Consider the following 16,600-nt stretch of genomic DNA (forward strand, 5'->3'; position numbering starts at 1 on the left):
GGGGCATTCCGGCATCAGTTGCTGGGGACAAAACCCCTAGAAGGAGTCACTGCCTTCCCCCCCGTGGGGACTCACAACCACACTCTGCAGGGCTTGTCAACCTGTCGCCTCACCAGGGTGACCGCGGGATAAGCTACAGCAGATCCGCAGCAGAGCCGGGATTCGAATCCGAGCCAACGCGGGGTCACTTAGGGAAGTCCCTCCGGTCGTCCCCGCGTCCCCGGGGCTTTCGGGAACTACTGCCTTCGGCCAGAACGCCCGCGGGGATGTTTGAGCCCCGGCTCGCCGGGAGCGGAGCGGAGCGTGGGCTCGCCGCCGGTTCCCTTCCAGACGCACAGCTGGGCGCCTTCCTGACCTTTGACCCCTGCCCCAGAGGTCACCGGTCCGTCCTAACCCCGGCGGGAAGCTATGGACAGCTCCCGGGAGCGGCCTGCCTCCTCCCTTCCTGCCAGTCGTAAAGTGCTGTAAAGGGCCCTGCGCTTTACGGCACCGTAGGTGAGACCCGGAAGGTCTGTCTCTGCTGGGCGCGTGGTTTGGGATCTGCAAAATTGTGGAATCGCTGCCGTGAGGCTTTGAGGGGCGTTAGCGAAGCACCGACGGGTCTCTAAGCGGGTAATTGGATTCAGCTTTACGTAAAACAGTCATTCCAGTCGTTTCTAAGAGTATGCATGATCGCAGGGTCTCAGGCGTCACGTGCGGTGCGGTGCCGTGCCCCTGGAGCAGCGTTGATTTTTATCTTCCTCCCTGGACTTTAGGCCCCCGGTGTTAGCTGATTTTTTGTTGTTGTTGTTGTTCCCTTCGCCCTGCAGTCTCCCTGTCCCTGGAGTTCGAAATGCTTTACCTGATCGGCTTGGGCCTGGGAGATGCCAAGGACATCACAGTCAAGGGCCTGGAAGTTGTGAGGCGCTGCAGTCGAGTGTATCTGGAAGCCTACACCTCAGTCCTGACTGTAGGGAAGGAAGCCCTGGTACGTGATTAAAGCTCCCAGGCCTCTGGGGAAGAAAACTAGCTAGCATCTGATTCTCGTACACTAGACTGCACAGAGTCTAAGCGTCTGCTTTTTTAGACCCTTTAAAACACACACCCTGGGTTTGAGAGAACAAAAAACGCACTCACACACTAACACAGTGACTTGGGAAATGAAAAGGTGGTTTGTCCTGCTTTACAAGTCTAATTTTGTGTGGCTTTCTCCAGTAAATAAAAAAAGGAAAGTTATTTTACACTCTTGGGGATAGTTATCAGAATCTGTTATTTCATGAGCTAGCCAAGAAATCCTTTCTGAGTTGAGTGCTAATGAGGTGCTGCCACAGCCTTAATGAGTTGGTTATACAGTCAGCAAGCAATCTGAAAGCTTCCTCCTTTGAAGTATTTCCACTGGGAACGGTGGTGATAGCCTTTCTGTCTGCAACATATCCAAAGAGATCATACTTATAGTCTCCCAGGAAGGCTGGCATTCCCACATGTGTAAGCCCGAGACTAAGTATCCAGAGGATTTATTAGTGTATTATATACCTTGAGCAGGCTCTCATTAAGGCTAACTATGTAAATAATAAATATGAGCAGAAGGGTCAGTTTCTGGTTGATTGTCAAACTCAAAGTGGAACATATATTGAGATAAAGGACTGATGGGTGTGTTGTGGGAGGAAGGGAAGGATTTTTTTAAATTGTCAAGTCTTCTAAATAAAAGTGTGAGCCACGGAATTTCTGGTCATTCCTCTCGGATTCACCAGAGAATTCTGAAGGTTGAAGAGTTACTTTAAAATTTTGAAGACTAAATTAAGGCTTGTTCTTGAATTGGCCATGCACTATAATAAAAACAGTGTCTAATGCCCAGCTTTGACTTGCTGGCCACACTTGCTGGTTTTTACTCTTACTTCAAGATAACAGAACTGTGTCTTCCTCAGTAATCAAAAGCCATAATGAGTTTAAAACCATCTGAGAGAATAAACAGGTTAATAGAATAAGGTATTGGACAATAGCTTTAGAGGAAAAATGGAATATAGCTTGTTTTTGCCTTGTGACATGTCCTTGGACAATTCCTTTACTTTTAATTTCTTGCTGTATAAATTGAGCTCAGAAGTGGCTGCCTTCTAGGCTCTTAAAACAGTGCCCAGCACAAGGTTCTCAGATATTTTAGTTGTTAGTGGATACATTTCCAAACTTCTGTCTTCATTTGTCAAAGAGAAATAACCAATTGGAAGGTAAGTAGTGTTTTGTTAAGGTGTATGTGAAAATGCTTTGTAAATAAATTATAAATGCTAGTAAAGTATTAATTTTCAAGATTTTTTTGTTATCCCCCAAAACATATTTGTAGTTATTTTAGTGATAACCAGGGCTTTGGTCTGACCTTACTTGTGAGTATATTAATGTGTATTTTTTAAGGTGCTAGAATACCTGTTATTTCATAGTAATAAGTTAATAATCATAGGACATTTATTTTGCTTCATCCTGTTTATTTTCTTTACAGTGCCAAGAATTGAACCCAGTGTCTCTCACATGTTCCACAAGCTCTCTACCACAGAGCTACAATACCCAGTGCTCTGTAGTTACCGTTCACGTTTTATAGGCATACAGACATCTCAAAAGTTGTCCAGTGTCATACAGATAGTGACACAGGCAGGGTACAAAGTATAAGCAGCTCTGGGTTGAGAACTGCTTCTCCAGACTTTCATACTGTCTCTGCAGTTTTAGCAGTGGGTAATAACTACGCAAGAATAACTTCAGGAGTCACTAACAGAGAAGTTCCATTGAGCAAAGTGGCTTGGCCCAGATCCTACCCTATTTCAAAGTTCTTTTAGTATTCTCTTCCTGTCCTTCTCCAGGCTCTTAGTTCCTATTCTTCCCTGAGCGCTTGCCCCAGGATACCATCTACCTTAAGTGAGTCATTTGTAAGTTCATGCCTTGTATTTCCAGAAAAATTGTAGAGCCTCTTTCTCTTCGATCACATTCTTCTGTCCTTCTTTTCCCCACTTCAGTTTTATGTTTTCTTGTTAAAACAAACTGATTTTTAGAAATTGTTGACTATTACCTATATAACTATATAAAGTCTGGTTTCAACTATAGATAATTATATCACAGCAATCAAATAGATAATTTCATTTTCTGTAATGAACATATGCTTCCTACTTACTAATAATCAACCAGTCAAGATTTTATAAAAGGCACATACAAGTGTTGCTGAAGAAATTCCAAAGTTTGCCTTTTCTTCCATTAATCACTGTTGTTTTCAAACTGCCAGATGGTAGTGGTAGTAATATAGTCTCCAAAGGAAATACAGAGACAGCCAATCTGGGAAAGAGTATTAGTTTGGGCATATGCAACTTAAGCTTCCTCTAGGCAATTTCTCTTGATACATTAACTCTTACATACTTATTGGTTGAATGTATCTGTGTATTATATAAAGATGTATAAGCAATGTAGTCTTTGCTACAAGTGAGTGGTTCATGGTTCTGTCTGTATTATACTTAAGAAAACTTAATGAAAGGCTTCAGTAGTAATTTATAAAAGTAGTGGAAGGAGGAAATATAATATGTCTAGAAATAGCTAAAGAGGTTTTATCTAAACCAGCACTCTGGAAACCTATAATATAAATCTGACCCTGGAACCTACATGGTAAAAAGAGAGAGCCAGCTCCTTTCAGTTGCCCTCTGACCTCCACACGTAGGAGATAGGATAACCGTTAGCACGACACTGGTGGCATGTGGCTTCTTGGTCGTTTTTGGGAAACGTTAGTTCAATAAAGACCAGTTTTTGCTGTGGTGTCTCTAGTTACCATATATGTTCTCTTAGATCTGTGGGTGTAATTGACCTGTGACTGTAAGTTTTCTGGTTCCTAAAATCAAAGTTAAACATATAAAGATTAATGAATAAGAAAAAGGCACAAAGTAAAAGTGAAAATAAAGAATACATTTTTAAAATCTGTGTAAGCAGAGTTATTGAGAGCTAAGTATTAGGGAATACTTACCACATTTGGAATTGTAGCATTTGCTTTTGGATGCTTAATTGTTTGTTCAAGTACTTACTTGTTTGAACTACTGGGTACCACTGCTTCTACTCTAGCAGTCCCTGTAACGTTTAATAACTCAGACTTCTCAATATGAAGGAATAAATTTTATTCATCCTCTTCCATTTTTGAATTGCACAGAAATTCAGCTATAAGATTCATGACCTTGTGTACTATCATTAACCAGTATCATGTGACCACTAGTTCACTGGCTCACTCTTCTGGGTTTCTTCTCTAGAACTGACCTTCAGGAGATTAATTGACAATGTAGCTTGGATGGAAATGTCCTGTGTATTTAAATTCATTTCTTTTCCTGTAATTATGTAGGACTGTTCATTTTTTGTGAACAGCTAAATCATAATTTTCTGTCATTTCCTATTGACGTGGTCTTTTATTTTAGTCAGCATACCACAAATGCTCCTATAGAAATCGGGTGAAACATCTGCACTACCACGTATCATTATCGTTAATGTATTCCATATTTTCATGTTTCAGGAATAGGGCTCATGAATACATAGTTTCTGTTCACCCTTTGGTGTTCTGCCTGGTCTATTAGACACACATTTAGAGGCCTCAGATGTTAAGAGGTCTGCTTTCTCTAGGGATATGATGATAGCCCCAAAGACAGAGTTTAATTGCATCATGATATGGAGTTCTGGCTCACTGAGGAGGTACACTGAATGATCTGTGTTTGGATGGTTGCCAAGATTTGCACCTAGTTCTAGACAAAGGTTGTTCTTCAGTGTCTGTGTGTGTTGAAGACTCACCTGCTGTCTCTCATTTTGATATTTCGGTATCCTACTTAAATCTCCAGGAAGAGTTTTATGGAAGAAAATTGATTCTTGCTGACAGGGAAGACGTGGAACAAGAAGCAGATAATATTTTGAAGGATGCTGATGTCAGCGATGTTGCGTTCCTTGTGGTTGGTGATCCATTTGGGTAAGTCAAAATAGACATTGTGAGTTATGTATTTATCAGCAATGATTATTCTGTTTAAAACTTTCCTTGTTAGGTCCTGATAAGTTTACCTGAGTTCTGCCTGAAGTTTTATATTTAATTTTTTGTTTGTTTGAAGGTGAATGAAGAAAATGTATTTGATAAAGATGTCATCATAAGTATTACTACCTTCACAAGTGTCAACACTAACATTTATTTCTTTGATGCTTTTGTGTTTGTGCAAGGTTATATAAGGCATCAGATACCTTTAACTAGTGTGTCATGATTAAATAAGGTACTACGCTATCAAAAGTCATGTCTGCCATTTGCTGTGATAATTGCAAGCATCTTTGGCTTCTTTTGTTCTAGGCCTCTCCCCCCTTCTTTTTGAATAATCTAATATTTGGCAATAATGCTGTCACTTACTTGCCTTGAGTTTACCATTTGTCAAGCCTCTGATTTCACTGTCTCATCCCCATTGGGAGCACTGCTCTTCCTCATTACCAAGAAGATGGGTTTCTACTTGTCTAGTCAAGCCTCATCAATCTCTAGTGTCAAGCCAAACACAAGAGGTCTTTGTCTACAGCTGGTGACCCAAGATTTATGTCACAGATTTGAGGAACATAAGGACAATTAAATCACTCTGGGTCCACCATCAAGGATATTTCTCAAAACAATGGAGTTACATGTGGATGCGACTGTCATAAAGAAAATAATTTATGTTAGTATGCAGGGCCAGAGAGTCTCTATCATTATTATATTTGATTGCAAATTATATTGGGTAATCACATAGTATAAAATATTTAAATTGTTTTAACCCCTGCCTGACATTGTTTTGTGTAAAATTAAGGCTTCTTCAAATTTCATGGTACCTTTTTTCTCTTCTTAGCAATAAGATAGTTAAATGAAATAAGGAAAATAAAAAAATATCTTGATACTACTGGAGTAATCCCTCTGAACTCCAGTCTCCTCTACCTGTTATCGCTAGATTAATATTCCCAGGAACCAATTTTAACTGAGCAAAGCCTGGCACTCCAGGTGCCTTCCTAAGTCCTTAGCTGCTTTGCCCATCCTCCCAAACCTGCTTCTCCATCTCAGACACAATTCTGCATATTCACATTTCATCTCAGAGTTTGTTACTGTGTAGCCCCAGGCTCTGGGCCTCTGTAGTAGAGTTTTCTCACTAACACACTGATTCTTTATCTAAAACATGTGTCTTCTGTAGAGAACCCCCGACCCAGACCCCCTAACATGGTGGCACCACAGTTTTTACAGTCACCTGATGAGCAGTCTTAGTCACTGACAGTGTCCGTTCTATACAATAAAATTGCTGCTCAAAGTGAGGCTTCTAGACTGGTACATGTCCACAGACTTGCTAGTCCAGATGATTAGAGAAATTGAGATCAAGCATTAGAAACTAGTATAGCTATTTAAAAAGGAAAATTGGTTATCTACTAAATGTAGTTTAAAAAATGGGGTTTATACTTTATGTTGTCTTATTTTATATTTTATTTTCAAATAGTTAATTGTTGCCGGGCGGTGGTGGCGCACGCCTTTAATCCCAGCACTCGGGAGGCAGAGCCAGGCGGATCTCTGTGAGTTCGAGGCCAGCCTGGGCTACCAAGTGAGTTCCAGGAAAGGTGCAAAGCTACACAGAGAAACCCTGTCTCGAAAAACAAAACAAAAAAAACCCAAAAAAACAACAAAAAAAAAAATAGTTAATTGTTATCATACTTTAAGAAACTTATTCCATAAGATTGTAACCAAAAAAAAGTTTTCACCATATTTTGAGGAACACTACAATTGGCTACTTATTTATTTATTGGCCAATTTTTTCATATCTTTTCTTTTTTTAAATTTCACTTTTAATACCATTATTTTAACCAGATTAATACTTCTATCCCCTTTGCCTGGTCTTCATGTAGACTTACACAGACTTTTAACTCATTACTCATGTTGTGGTCAAGTTTGTGTGTGTAAAACCCTAACAATTTAGAAACCTCAGCTGAGAACTTCAGAAGCCCCATGATTAGCCAGATATTTAAGACTTGCCAACCTGCTCTTCAAGTCTGTGTCCTGCCAGTCTTGTATTGAGACCACACTCATGCCAGCCAACTCATTCCATCATAGTTTTCCACTCTGACCCCTTAGTTCAAACTTCCTCCTCCCCTGTGTCTGTCAGAGGCCTCTGCATCTGTCACCTCACACCTCTCCATGTCCTTTGTCACGCCAGCCTGAAGTGGTAGCTCCACTTGACAAGGGGAGATGATTGTCGACGGCTGTATCAGTAACTTACGTAGACGTGATTCAAGTCCCTGAGAGAACAACTGACAACCCCTGACGAAAGAGTAACTATGGTTACTGGTTTCAGGGGGTTCACACTGGGGTTGCTTGGCCCCATGCACTGCCATCATGGCAGAGGTAGCATGTGATAGAGGAGCTTGGTCATCCCATGCTTGACAGGAAGCTGAGGGAGAAAGAGGCAGATGCAAGAAGGGGCCAGAGACAAGATGTCCCCAAGGACCTGCCCCTGGCCATCTGCCTTCAAGTAGGTCCTACCTCCTGAAGTGTTCAGAACCTCCCAGATAGCCCCAGCTGAGGAACAAGACACAGTACATGAGCCTTTTTGGGAGACACTTTGTATTTAGACCCTCACTGTGCTAGCCTTCATATAGTTCCTCACAACTTTTAAAATAACTTGTGTGTCTCTGGTATTCCTGTGGATATGTACAGTGTTCTTCATGTCTCTAGCTTTCTAATTTCATTCATAATAGTTGGCACACAGTTGCTGCTAATAAAATATTAATTGAAGAACTTTGTGCTAGCTTACCTCAAGTCAGCAAAGAAAGACAAGCATATTTTGAACTGACAGTTATCTGTTCATACAAATACCTTTCCTACATCTCTTGGGATAGGCACTCCCACTTACTGAGTTGGCAAGATATGAATTTATGGTTGATGGGAGAGACCAACAGTAATCACAGAAAAAGAAAAGAAATATTGGGAAGTCTGTAAAGTGGGGAAAGAAATAGAGGGAGACTTATGCAGAGATATATGGAAGAGCCTTTTTTTTTTTTGGAGGTTATACTTAAGCAGGTGACTGAAATGGGGTTAGGCAGGTCATTCCAGGCAGAGCAGACAGAAAGACTGGTTAAGACACTAAAGGCCATAGTGACTGGAGCATGAAGAGGAAGAGGGTATGAGAAGGTGTTATGGAGGTAGGCAGGAGCCATCCATCTTTAAGGCTTTGGAGGGACAGGGAATCCTATTTGAGATACAGTGGCACACCTTTGGAGGGTTTTTAAGCAAGAAAATCACAATTCTTTCCATTATTAAAAACCACTTGACTTGCTTGGTGTGAGTGGACTTTAAGGAGACAGGTGTTTCTGATGGAAGAAAGAAAAGAATGGTGGAGAACATGCTTAGGAGGAAGATGCTGAATGCATGTGGTAGACATGGAAAAGAAGGAAGGAGCTGACTTAAGGACTGGTTCTACAAGCAGGAGCCTGGGTTGTTCTGGCCGTGAAGTCATTGGTATGCAGGTGGTATTTAAAGCCAGAGGAATGAATAGGATCACTCCAGAGGAGTGACGAAAGAGAAGACAGCCTAGTTACAAAGAAAGCCCTAGGAAAGGTGAGCATTTCATGTAGCCAGAGGAGAGGGGAAAACAGGCGGATGTCATTACAGAAGCTGGAAAGACTTAAGTATGCGAGTAGAATGTGTATGTAAGTGCTTGGTGTTCGTGAGTGTTGAGCTGGATCTGGGTAGGGTTCTGAAGAAGAGACTGTAGGGCGGGCAGCGGAGAGGAAGGGGTGAGTGCCATGTAAAGAAAAGGAATGTGCAGAGAAAGTGGCTTCCTGTAGTTGGCTTCCCTGCTAAACTTGAGTGACTTTGCGTCTGTTCTTCAGTCTCTACTTTTCCCCGGCTCCTGTTGTGACCGCTCTCCTAGCACTAAGTCGTACAATGGTGCGTTTCTCACGTGTTCTTGCAGTATTACCCTCTGTACTCGCTCAGCCCTCTGGGTTTTACTTGTTTGTGTTATTTTGGTTTGGATTGAGACAATCTCCTGTAATTTAGGCTAGCATTGAAATCTCAGTGTCCTAAACTAGTCTTGAACTCCTGGTCCTTCAGCCTCTACTTCCCAGGTGATACCCAGTTGCTAATTGTAAATTCTTTGGAACTATTTTACTATTTTTTTCCCCTTTGAAACTCTAATGATAATTAATTTGCACTATCTTAGTGCCTGATCATCTCCAACCTTGTGTTAGATTCAAGTTCAAGTACTGTAACTCTTGACTACTGCTGGATTCCTGCTGGGATGTAGATGGAAATGGGATGGTGGGAAATATGTCATTAAATCTAATTAATTAAATAAGTTTGTTTGTTTCTGAGTTTTTATTTTTGTTTTTAAGATGAGATCTCATTATGCTGCCCAGGCTAGCCTTGAATTCCTGGCTCAAGTGATCCTCCTGCCTCAGCTTTCTCCATCACTAACGGAGACTGCAGGCATGTAACTACACTCAAATGTCTCACTAGTCAGTCCATAAAAAGGATGAAGTTGAGTGACCTGAGGAATCCAGGGACAACAGGAAGTACAACAAGATACTAAATAAAATTCTTATTGCAACATGTATGACAAAAAGTCTCCTGTTTAATTTTAAGCATCTTCTACCTATTTGAATAAAATATGAAAAGATGACAAGCAAGATGGCTTAGATGATAAGATGTTTGCTGTGCAAGTCTGGTGTCCAGAGTCTGAGTCCCAGGACCCACATAGAGTGGGAGGAGAGAACTGACTCCACAGATCTCTCTTCTTCCCTCCACATTTATGCCATGACATGTACACACACACACACACACACACACACACACACACACACACACACACTCAAGCCCACAAAATATGCGCACAAAATTTAATAATAAAAATTTAAAACTATGAAAAGAAGTTAAGATGTGCAGTCTTAAATTCTTTTTTTCCAGTAATTCTTGAACTGTGATAAAATATATGTAACATAAAATTCACCTTATTATACACAGATCACTGAATTTAGGAACATTCACAGTATTGTAGCCTCATCATAGCTATTCATCACTGTCCCCCATAGTCTTACATCCTTCAAGGAGATAATTAAAAGCCATAAACTCCCCACTCCCCTTGTATCCAGGTTATTGAAAAAGAAGTGGAAATTAGCAACAGGGAGATTTTACTGACTCTAAATGGTACAGCATCAGTACTTGGCCTAGCCATATGGGAGATAAGAGTATCAGGCAACCTCTGTCCCTTACTGTCCATAGAAGGAGTTATCATTAAAGACTCTTTCTAGTGAGTCTTCTGTTTCATTGTTCATTCTGTATTTTAACATGCACCGTGACTATAAACATGTATACTGAATCTGTAGTTTTGATTTTCATGCCATGTACCTTTTCCTTAGTGGAACACACATACAGGTGTACCTGTATTTACCTGTCTTCTTTGTGTCCTAATGTAGACCATTTGATGATTCCCATTCCATGTAATGTTTTGACCAGCACTTGGCGCTGAATAACTGTCCATACGTGCCATCAGTATCAATAGTCTGTTCTGTTTTCCAATACAAATAAAACTTGTTTCTCCAACATACGTAAAGCTTGTTATACAAATAGGTCCTGACATACAGCTCCTTTTCTCTTCTACTTCTCTACATTTTTCACTATCTCTTTGTGGTAGATTGTTTCAAGGTTTTAAGGTCAAAATAAAGATCTGTAGGTGCAGACATTTTCTAACAAATAAAGCAACTTTCAAATAAATTTCAACATATAATGCTTCTAATAGCTCTTGAGGTTGTAATTTTCACCATGTACCTTGAAACAGTAAATTTCCTGACTGCTAGCCACCCCACCCCCCACCCCCATGTCACGGCAGCACTGTTACAGTTGTCTTTGTGTACTTGGGTAAATCCGTCAAGTAAGCCATTTTGCTTCTTTTCTTTGAGATTGTCTTTAAAAGAATTCCACATAACAAGTGTGCTGTTAAGGCAAAATTTCTTCACTGTTTCTGGTTAGGTAACTCAGTTCCTACATTTGAAAATAGTAAACTTATGTGTGCGTTATTTGGTCTGATTATTTCAAATGGGTTTATGATGGTGATACAATCTTAAACCAGTTTTTCTCTTTGTCTATTTAAGTAACTCACCCATAAAGCTTTTTAAATTAAAAAAAAAATAACACCATCAAATAACTAATTTACTTTTCCTTGAACTTAAATATTAAGTAGGAAGATTCTGTTCAAGGTAGTATTAAAAACATTCTTTACATCTAGCATTCTTGTTATTTTTTTTAAAATACTCTAAGTCAAATTGCTAATAATTTTTTATACTGGTTTTACTTTCTGTGTGTGATTAAAAACAGGCTTCCCTGGTGGGCATGTTTTAATCTGTAGCTGGCTGCCTCATGGGGTGTAAGCCCTTGATCTTCCTACTTGGTATGCATTGACCAGTTGACAGATTCTGCTTATTTGTAAGTAGTTTCTCAAACATGCTAATGTTGCTTTCCCCAGTAGGGCTTAGCATTTTTATCAAGATGAAAAGAACCTTTAGTAATGCCATTCTAAATTGATGTGAGATTACATGTCATAGTATTCAGTTTATATTTACATATATTCTCTTTTCCCCCAGCCTACCTAGTTATAATCACACTTTTAAGTTAAGAGTCAGAACATGCATAGCACACACACACACACACACACACACACACACACACACACACACCCCACTAAGTATATACAGTAAGTAACCAGACAGAAAACAGCTATGAATAGAAAGACTGCACACAGATGTAAACTCCAAGTGGAATTCTGTCAGGCAGAATTTAATAGATTGAAGGACAGCAGGCTATGTCCTGTTTCACCTTTAATTTTAAGATACAAAGACAAATCCAAATAGGGCAGAAGTAAGGAATTTGGTTTAGTTGTACCCCAGAACTATAAAGGAGAAACTTCATCATTTAAAGTGTCCCACTTAACATGTGGAAACTAAACATTGATGTCTAAAAGGGGATGTTAGGATAATTGTTTCCAGAGCCTGCAGAGAGTGCTGGGGAAGGGGCTAGAGTGAAGATGGTTACTGGGTACAGGAGAGGCTGAGATAGGAGTTATTCTAATGATTTAGTAAAAACCATGATTGGGGACAGTTGAGTATTTTGAAATAAATAGGTAGTAGAGAAGACTCTTGAATATGGGAACACAAGGAAATGATAAATGTCGGAGGTGATAAGTCATTTTGATCATTGTTCATATGTAGATGTACATATTGAAATGCCAATTGTATTCATTAATAATGGCTAGCTAGATTTTCTTAAAACTCATCTAAAGAAGCCCTGAGACAAGAATCAAATTGCTGAGTTTGTAGTCTCCAAATGTCTTTAGCAGACATCAGGACACAGCAAGTTCCTTTCTTCAATCAGTGTTAGTGTTGTAGTTGGAATGACATCATGTGAGGGATGCAGGGAGATGTATACTGCATCCCTAAAAAGCCCAAATAAAAGACCTCTGCAGGTGCCTCGTAGAATTTGAGGAAGAACAGTTAACTCTTTGACTTGAATTCATGAGCTCGGATAGAAGATTAGTGTCGTTCACTTAACTGAACCTGTTTTCTCACTGCAGGGCTACAACACACAGTGATCTTATTCTGAGAGCAGCAAAGTTGGGAATCCCTTATCAAGTTATTCACAATGCCTCCATAATGAATGCTGTAGGCTGCTGTGGTTTACAGGTAATGCTACAAAGGAAGTGTTAGATGGGATGTAGGGAAATGTTCTGTTTTTCCTGTAAGCTACAAGTTGATTTTATTGTTATTTCATATAGGCGTGATAAATCTTAATTTTTAAGAATGTAGTCTTGAAACATATGCTAAGTTTTTTGTAATGTTTTCCTATAAATTAATTATTATTTTTCCTTTCTTGTAACCCTTCTTTCAACAGGCCATGTAAATTTAGTTACAGATGATTTTAACTTTATATCGATCTCATATATACTTAAAAAAGGAAAGAAGAAGCAAATTACATTAACTATTCCTAAACAGTCTTTATATAATCAGTGCAGTCGAGCCTGAGTTTCCCACACAGTATCCCTTTCTCTTTTACTGAGAGCATATGATGCTGTGTTTCTTAGATGAATACAGAGCTGTAAGCCAGTGACGAAGGCGTTGAGGCCATGTTCCAAGTGCTGGTGTGTAAAGTTAGTTATTTTTAACTCCAACAGTTGTCGCTCAGAGAGCTTGAAAAGTGCTCTATTGCTGTTTCTAAGATTTTCTCTTAAGCTGTTGGTACCCACTGTCCAAGTGTGATATATGTTCTGATATTGACACTTGCATACTTCATGGCAGCTGTGATCCCTGCATGGCAGCGGTGCTTTTTTTTCTTTCAAGACAGGGTTTCTCTGTGTAGCCTTGGTTGTCCTGGAACTCACTCTGTAGACCAGGCTGGCCCCGAATTCACAGTGATCCTCCTGCCCCTGCCTCCCCAGTACTGGGATTAGAGGCGTGTGTCACCACTGCTGCCCGGCACAGCAGTGCTTTTTAAGATACTGCTTGTGATACCCTAAGTCTCTATGTTTTAATAGGAAATATATATGCACCTTAGAATGCGTAAAATAAGACCTTCCCTGATCTATCTTGCTGAAATCCATCAATTATGGATAGATAATTTTTAAAAGATACATTTGGTACCATGATAGGTATTTTTTAAAAGATACATTTGGTGCCATGAGCTTGTTCAGTAAGTAAAAGGGCTTACCTCCAAGCTTCACAGCCTGAGTTTGAACTCTGGGACCCACATGGTGGAAGGAAAGCTGACTTCTGCAAGTTGTCTTCTGACTTGCACGTGCATGCTGTAGCATGCCTCCTCTCAAATAAATAAACATCTGAAAAATAAGATGTGTTAAAACTAGCTCTTTGTTGCTTAGGAAGAATAGCTTTGTTTCATTGACTAATGCTGGCCATCCAGTATGAATTTTAATTGTTTATGAAGAATAGACAAAATTGTACACATCACTTTGCAGTGCTTGCCCCTTGCTCTGAGTTATTACATTTGTATTGGCTTAGGAGTTTGTATCCCTTTTGTCTATGATGTATACTTTAAAAGAACTCTTGCCGATTAGTCTTTATAGTTGAAAGCATTTCTGTATTGGAGCAGGGTGAAAGCTCTTCACAGGGCTCTAAACTGTTAATGCTTCAAAGAACATGTCAGGTAGAGAAAATGACTCCTAAAAATGTTCCTGTAACAGAGATGGAATAAAAAAACAAAAAACTTTCATTTGGGCAGTGATACCTTGAAAGATTTAATGGTTACTAAAAAAAAGACAAAAGAAGAAAATAAAATGTCGCGTGGTAAGAAAGAAGTATAAACATTAAATTAATGGAACATATTTTTTTATGTTGGTTTTAATTTTAGGTCTTGTGAAGAAAGTAGCCCTTTCTCTATCATGTTTTCCCAGGAGTATTGTTTTTGTTTTATTTTCTTAAGCATTAAAAACAAATACCTTGCAAAGGTATCTATTGTGTAGACCAAGAACTCAATTGCTGGCCCGTCGTTCTGATCTTCTGAATTGTTTCAAGAGGTAATTAATTGTGTTCTATCTAAAACAGAAGAGGTCTGTTTGAGAAGGAATTTGCTGTGAGAATTGACAGTTTCCATATGTACTCCTGAGATTGTATTTATGTTTATATTGTTGTAAAAACAATTTAGCTTTCGTGATTGTATATGGACTCTTCCGGGCAACTGTTTCCATTTCCCACCTTCATTTCATTACTAATCTGTGTGTGAAATGACAGTGTCTGTCACAACAGGATGTGCCTTGCTCCTCCTTCTCATCTACAATGGCTTCTGTGAAGATAGACCTCTGTGCCACCCAAAATATTCGCATTCCATGGAGAAGAGGGATTGATTTTTTTTTTTACAGTTCTCTGACTTAAAACACATTGAAGAAATGACAGTTGTCTTTCTCATGAGCACTAATTCTAAGACTCCTAAAAATGCTAGATCTGCTGATGCTCAGGTTCCCTCTATAAAATGGTGTAGTACTTGTATACGGCCTGCACATAGACCCTCATCTGCTTTAATTCATCTCCAGAGTACTTAGAATATCGAGTGCAGGGCAGGTGCTATGGAAATAGCTGTGTTGTATTGTTATAGTGGACAAGAAAAAGTAGTACATATTAATTACAGAAACAGTCTCCCAAACCCCCAAATACTTTTGCTCCGTGGTTAGTGAAATTCATTGACTTAGAAGCATAGATATGGAGAGTCAACTATATATACATGGCATACTTTTAAATAAATGCATACATACTATGTATAATGCAAGATCTTAGGTTGAATTCCTTTCCTTTTTGAACTTATTCTCTTTAATATTTGGACTATATTTGTGGAAGATACTGAACAAATGACCATCAGAGACAATGTTCATCAGACCTACCTAGAGGGCTTGTGACTGCTAAGCCTTACCAGCAGACTTTCTGAGAATAGTAGATCTGTTGGGGGGGGGGGGGGGTCTAAGAATTTACATTTACGTAATAATGTAAATTTATTTACCATATTTATTTTAAGTTAAAATATAATTATATCATCTCCCCCTACTTTTCTCTCTTCAACCTCTCCCATATACCCCCCTCATTTTTAGTGTGTGGTGTGTTTGTGTGTGTGTGTGTGTGTGTGTGTATGTGTGTTCATGTGGGTGCCACATAAGCCAGAAGAGGGTACTGGGTCCCCTGGAACTGTAGTTACAGGGCACTTTGTGAACTGCCCAGCCTGGATGCTGGGAACTGAACTCAAGTCCTCTGGAAGAGCAGTACACACTCTGAACTATGGAGCCATCTTTCAAGCTCCAAGAGAATTTGCATTTAACAAGCTGCTGCAGCTATGGGTACGAGGTCATGCCTTCAGAACCATCAACACAAGCAAGTAAAAATCTTAGAAAATGAATATACTTCATTATCTCCCTTTAGCTTGTTGGGACTGAAAGAGCAGATGTTAGTTACCAGAAATTCACCTGCCAGATGGAGAATGTTAGCAGGCTCCTCCTCATGTTCTCTTACTTAATTTTAAAGGGAAGTAGGCTTCACTTTTGGAAGGTGTCCTGTCCTCTCGAATGCTTTGTCATGACTTCAGAAACATTGTGTTATTGAAAGGAGGAAGTGCTGCTTTGAGTGCTGTGGAAGAAAGACCTGGGCAAAATGCACCTTCTGTCATCTCAGCCTCAAAGCATAGCAGCCAACATTCCTAACCCAGAGGGCACAGTGTTTTGACTCGGTTGTCCCCTCTGAAGCTGGTCTGGTTCTGTAGCTCTCTAAAGAGCTTGAAAGGACGGTTCGAAATTAAGCACTGAGTAGTGTCCTTGACTTGGTCATTTATTGGTAGACAGCAGATTCTTTGGTAGACAGCAGATTCTTGGTGATCTTGGTGTTATTGATAGCAAATAGCTGCAGAGCTTCCTAACACGTCTACCTGTGTATACAAATACATATCCATAACCCACCGATGAACATTCTGATCTTGGTGGGTCATGTGGTACAGAAGTACCATAAGTCTCATCCTTAGTGAAAGTTTCCAGTTGAAACAAAAAGTGTATCAGAGGCTTGCAAGTTGGACGTATTTAAGACAAACATGCTGTATTCATTCCGTAAA

General features: G+C 39.8%; 1 protein-coding gene across 1 annotated transcript in view; it reads left to right on the top strand.

The window, feature by feature from the left end:
• The first annotated feature begins 491 nt into the window (after positions 1-491).
• Positions 492-16,600, top strand: part of Dph5 (diphthamide biosynthesis 5) — a 29,888-nt gene continuing 13,779 nt past the window's right edge. Inside the window, exons 1-4 of the mRNA XM_059266129.1 lie at positions 492-612; positions 810-967; positions 4,818-4,942; positions 12,582-12,690. Of these exons, the coding sequence (XP_059122112.1) occupies positions 833-967; positions 4,818-4,942; positions 12,582-12,690 (369 nt within the window). The 5' untranslated portion in view covers positions 492-612; positions 810-832. The remainder of the gene's footprint in view (positions 613-809; positions 968-4,817; positions 4,943-12,581; positions 12,691-16,600) is intronic.

Source organism: Peromyscus eremicus, chromosome 6 (genome assembly GCF_949786415.1).
Source record: "Peromyscus eremicus chromosome 6, PerEre_H2_v1, whole genome shotgun sequence".
Lineage (NCBI taxonomy): Eukaryota > Metazoa > Chordata > Mammalia > Rodentia > Cricetidae > Peromyscus > Peromyscus eremicus.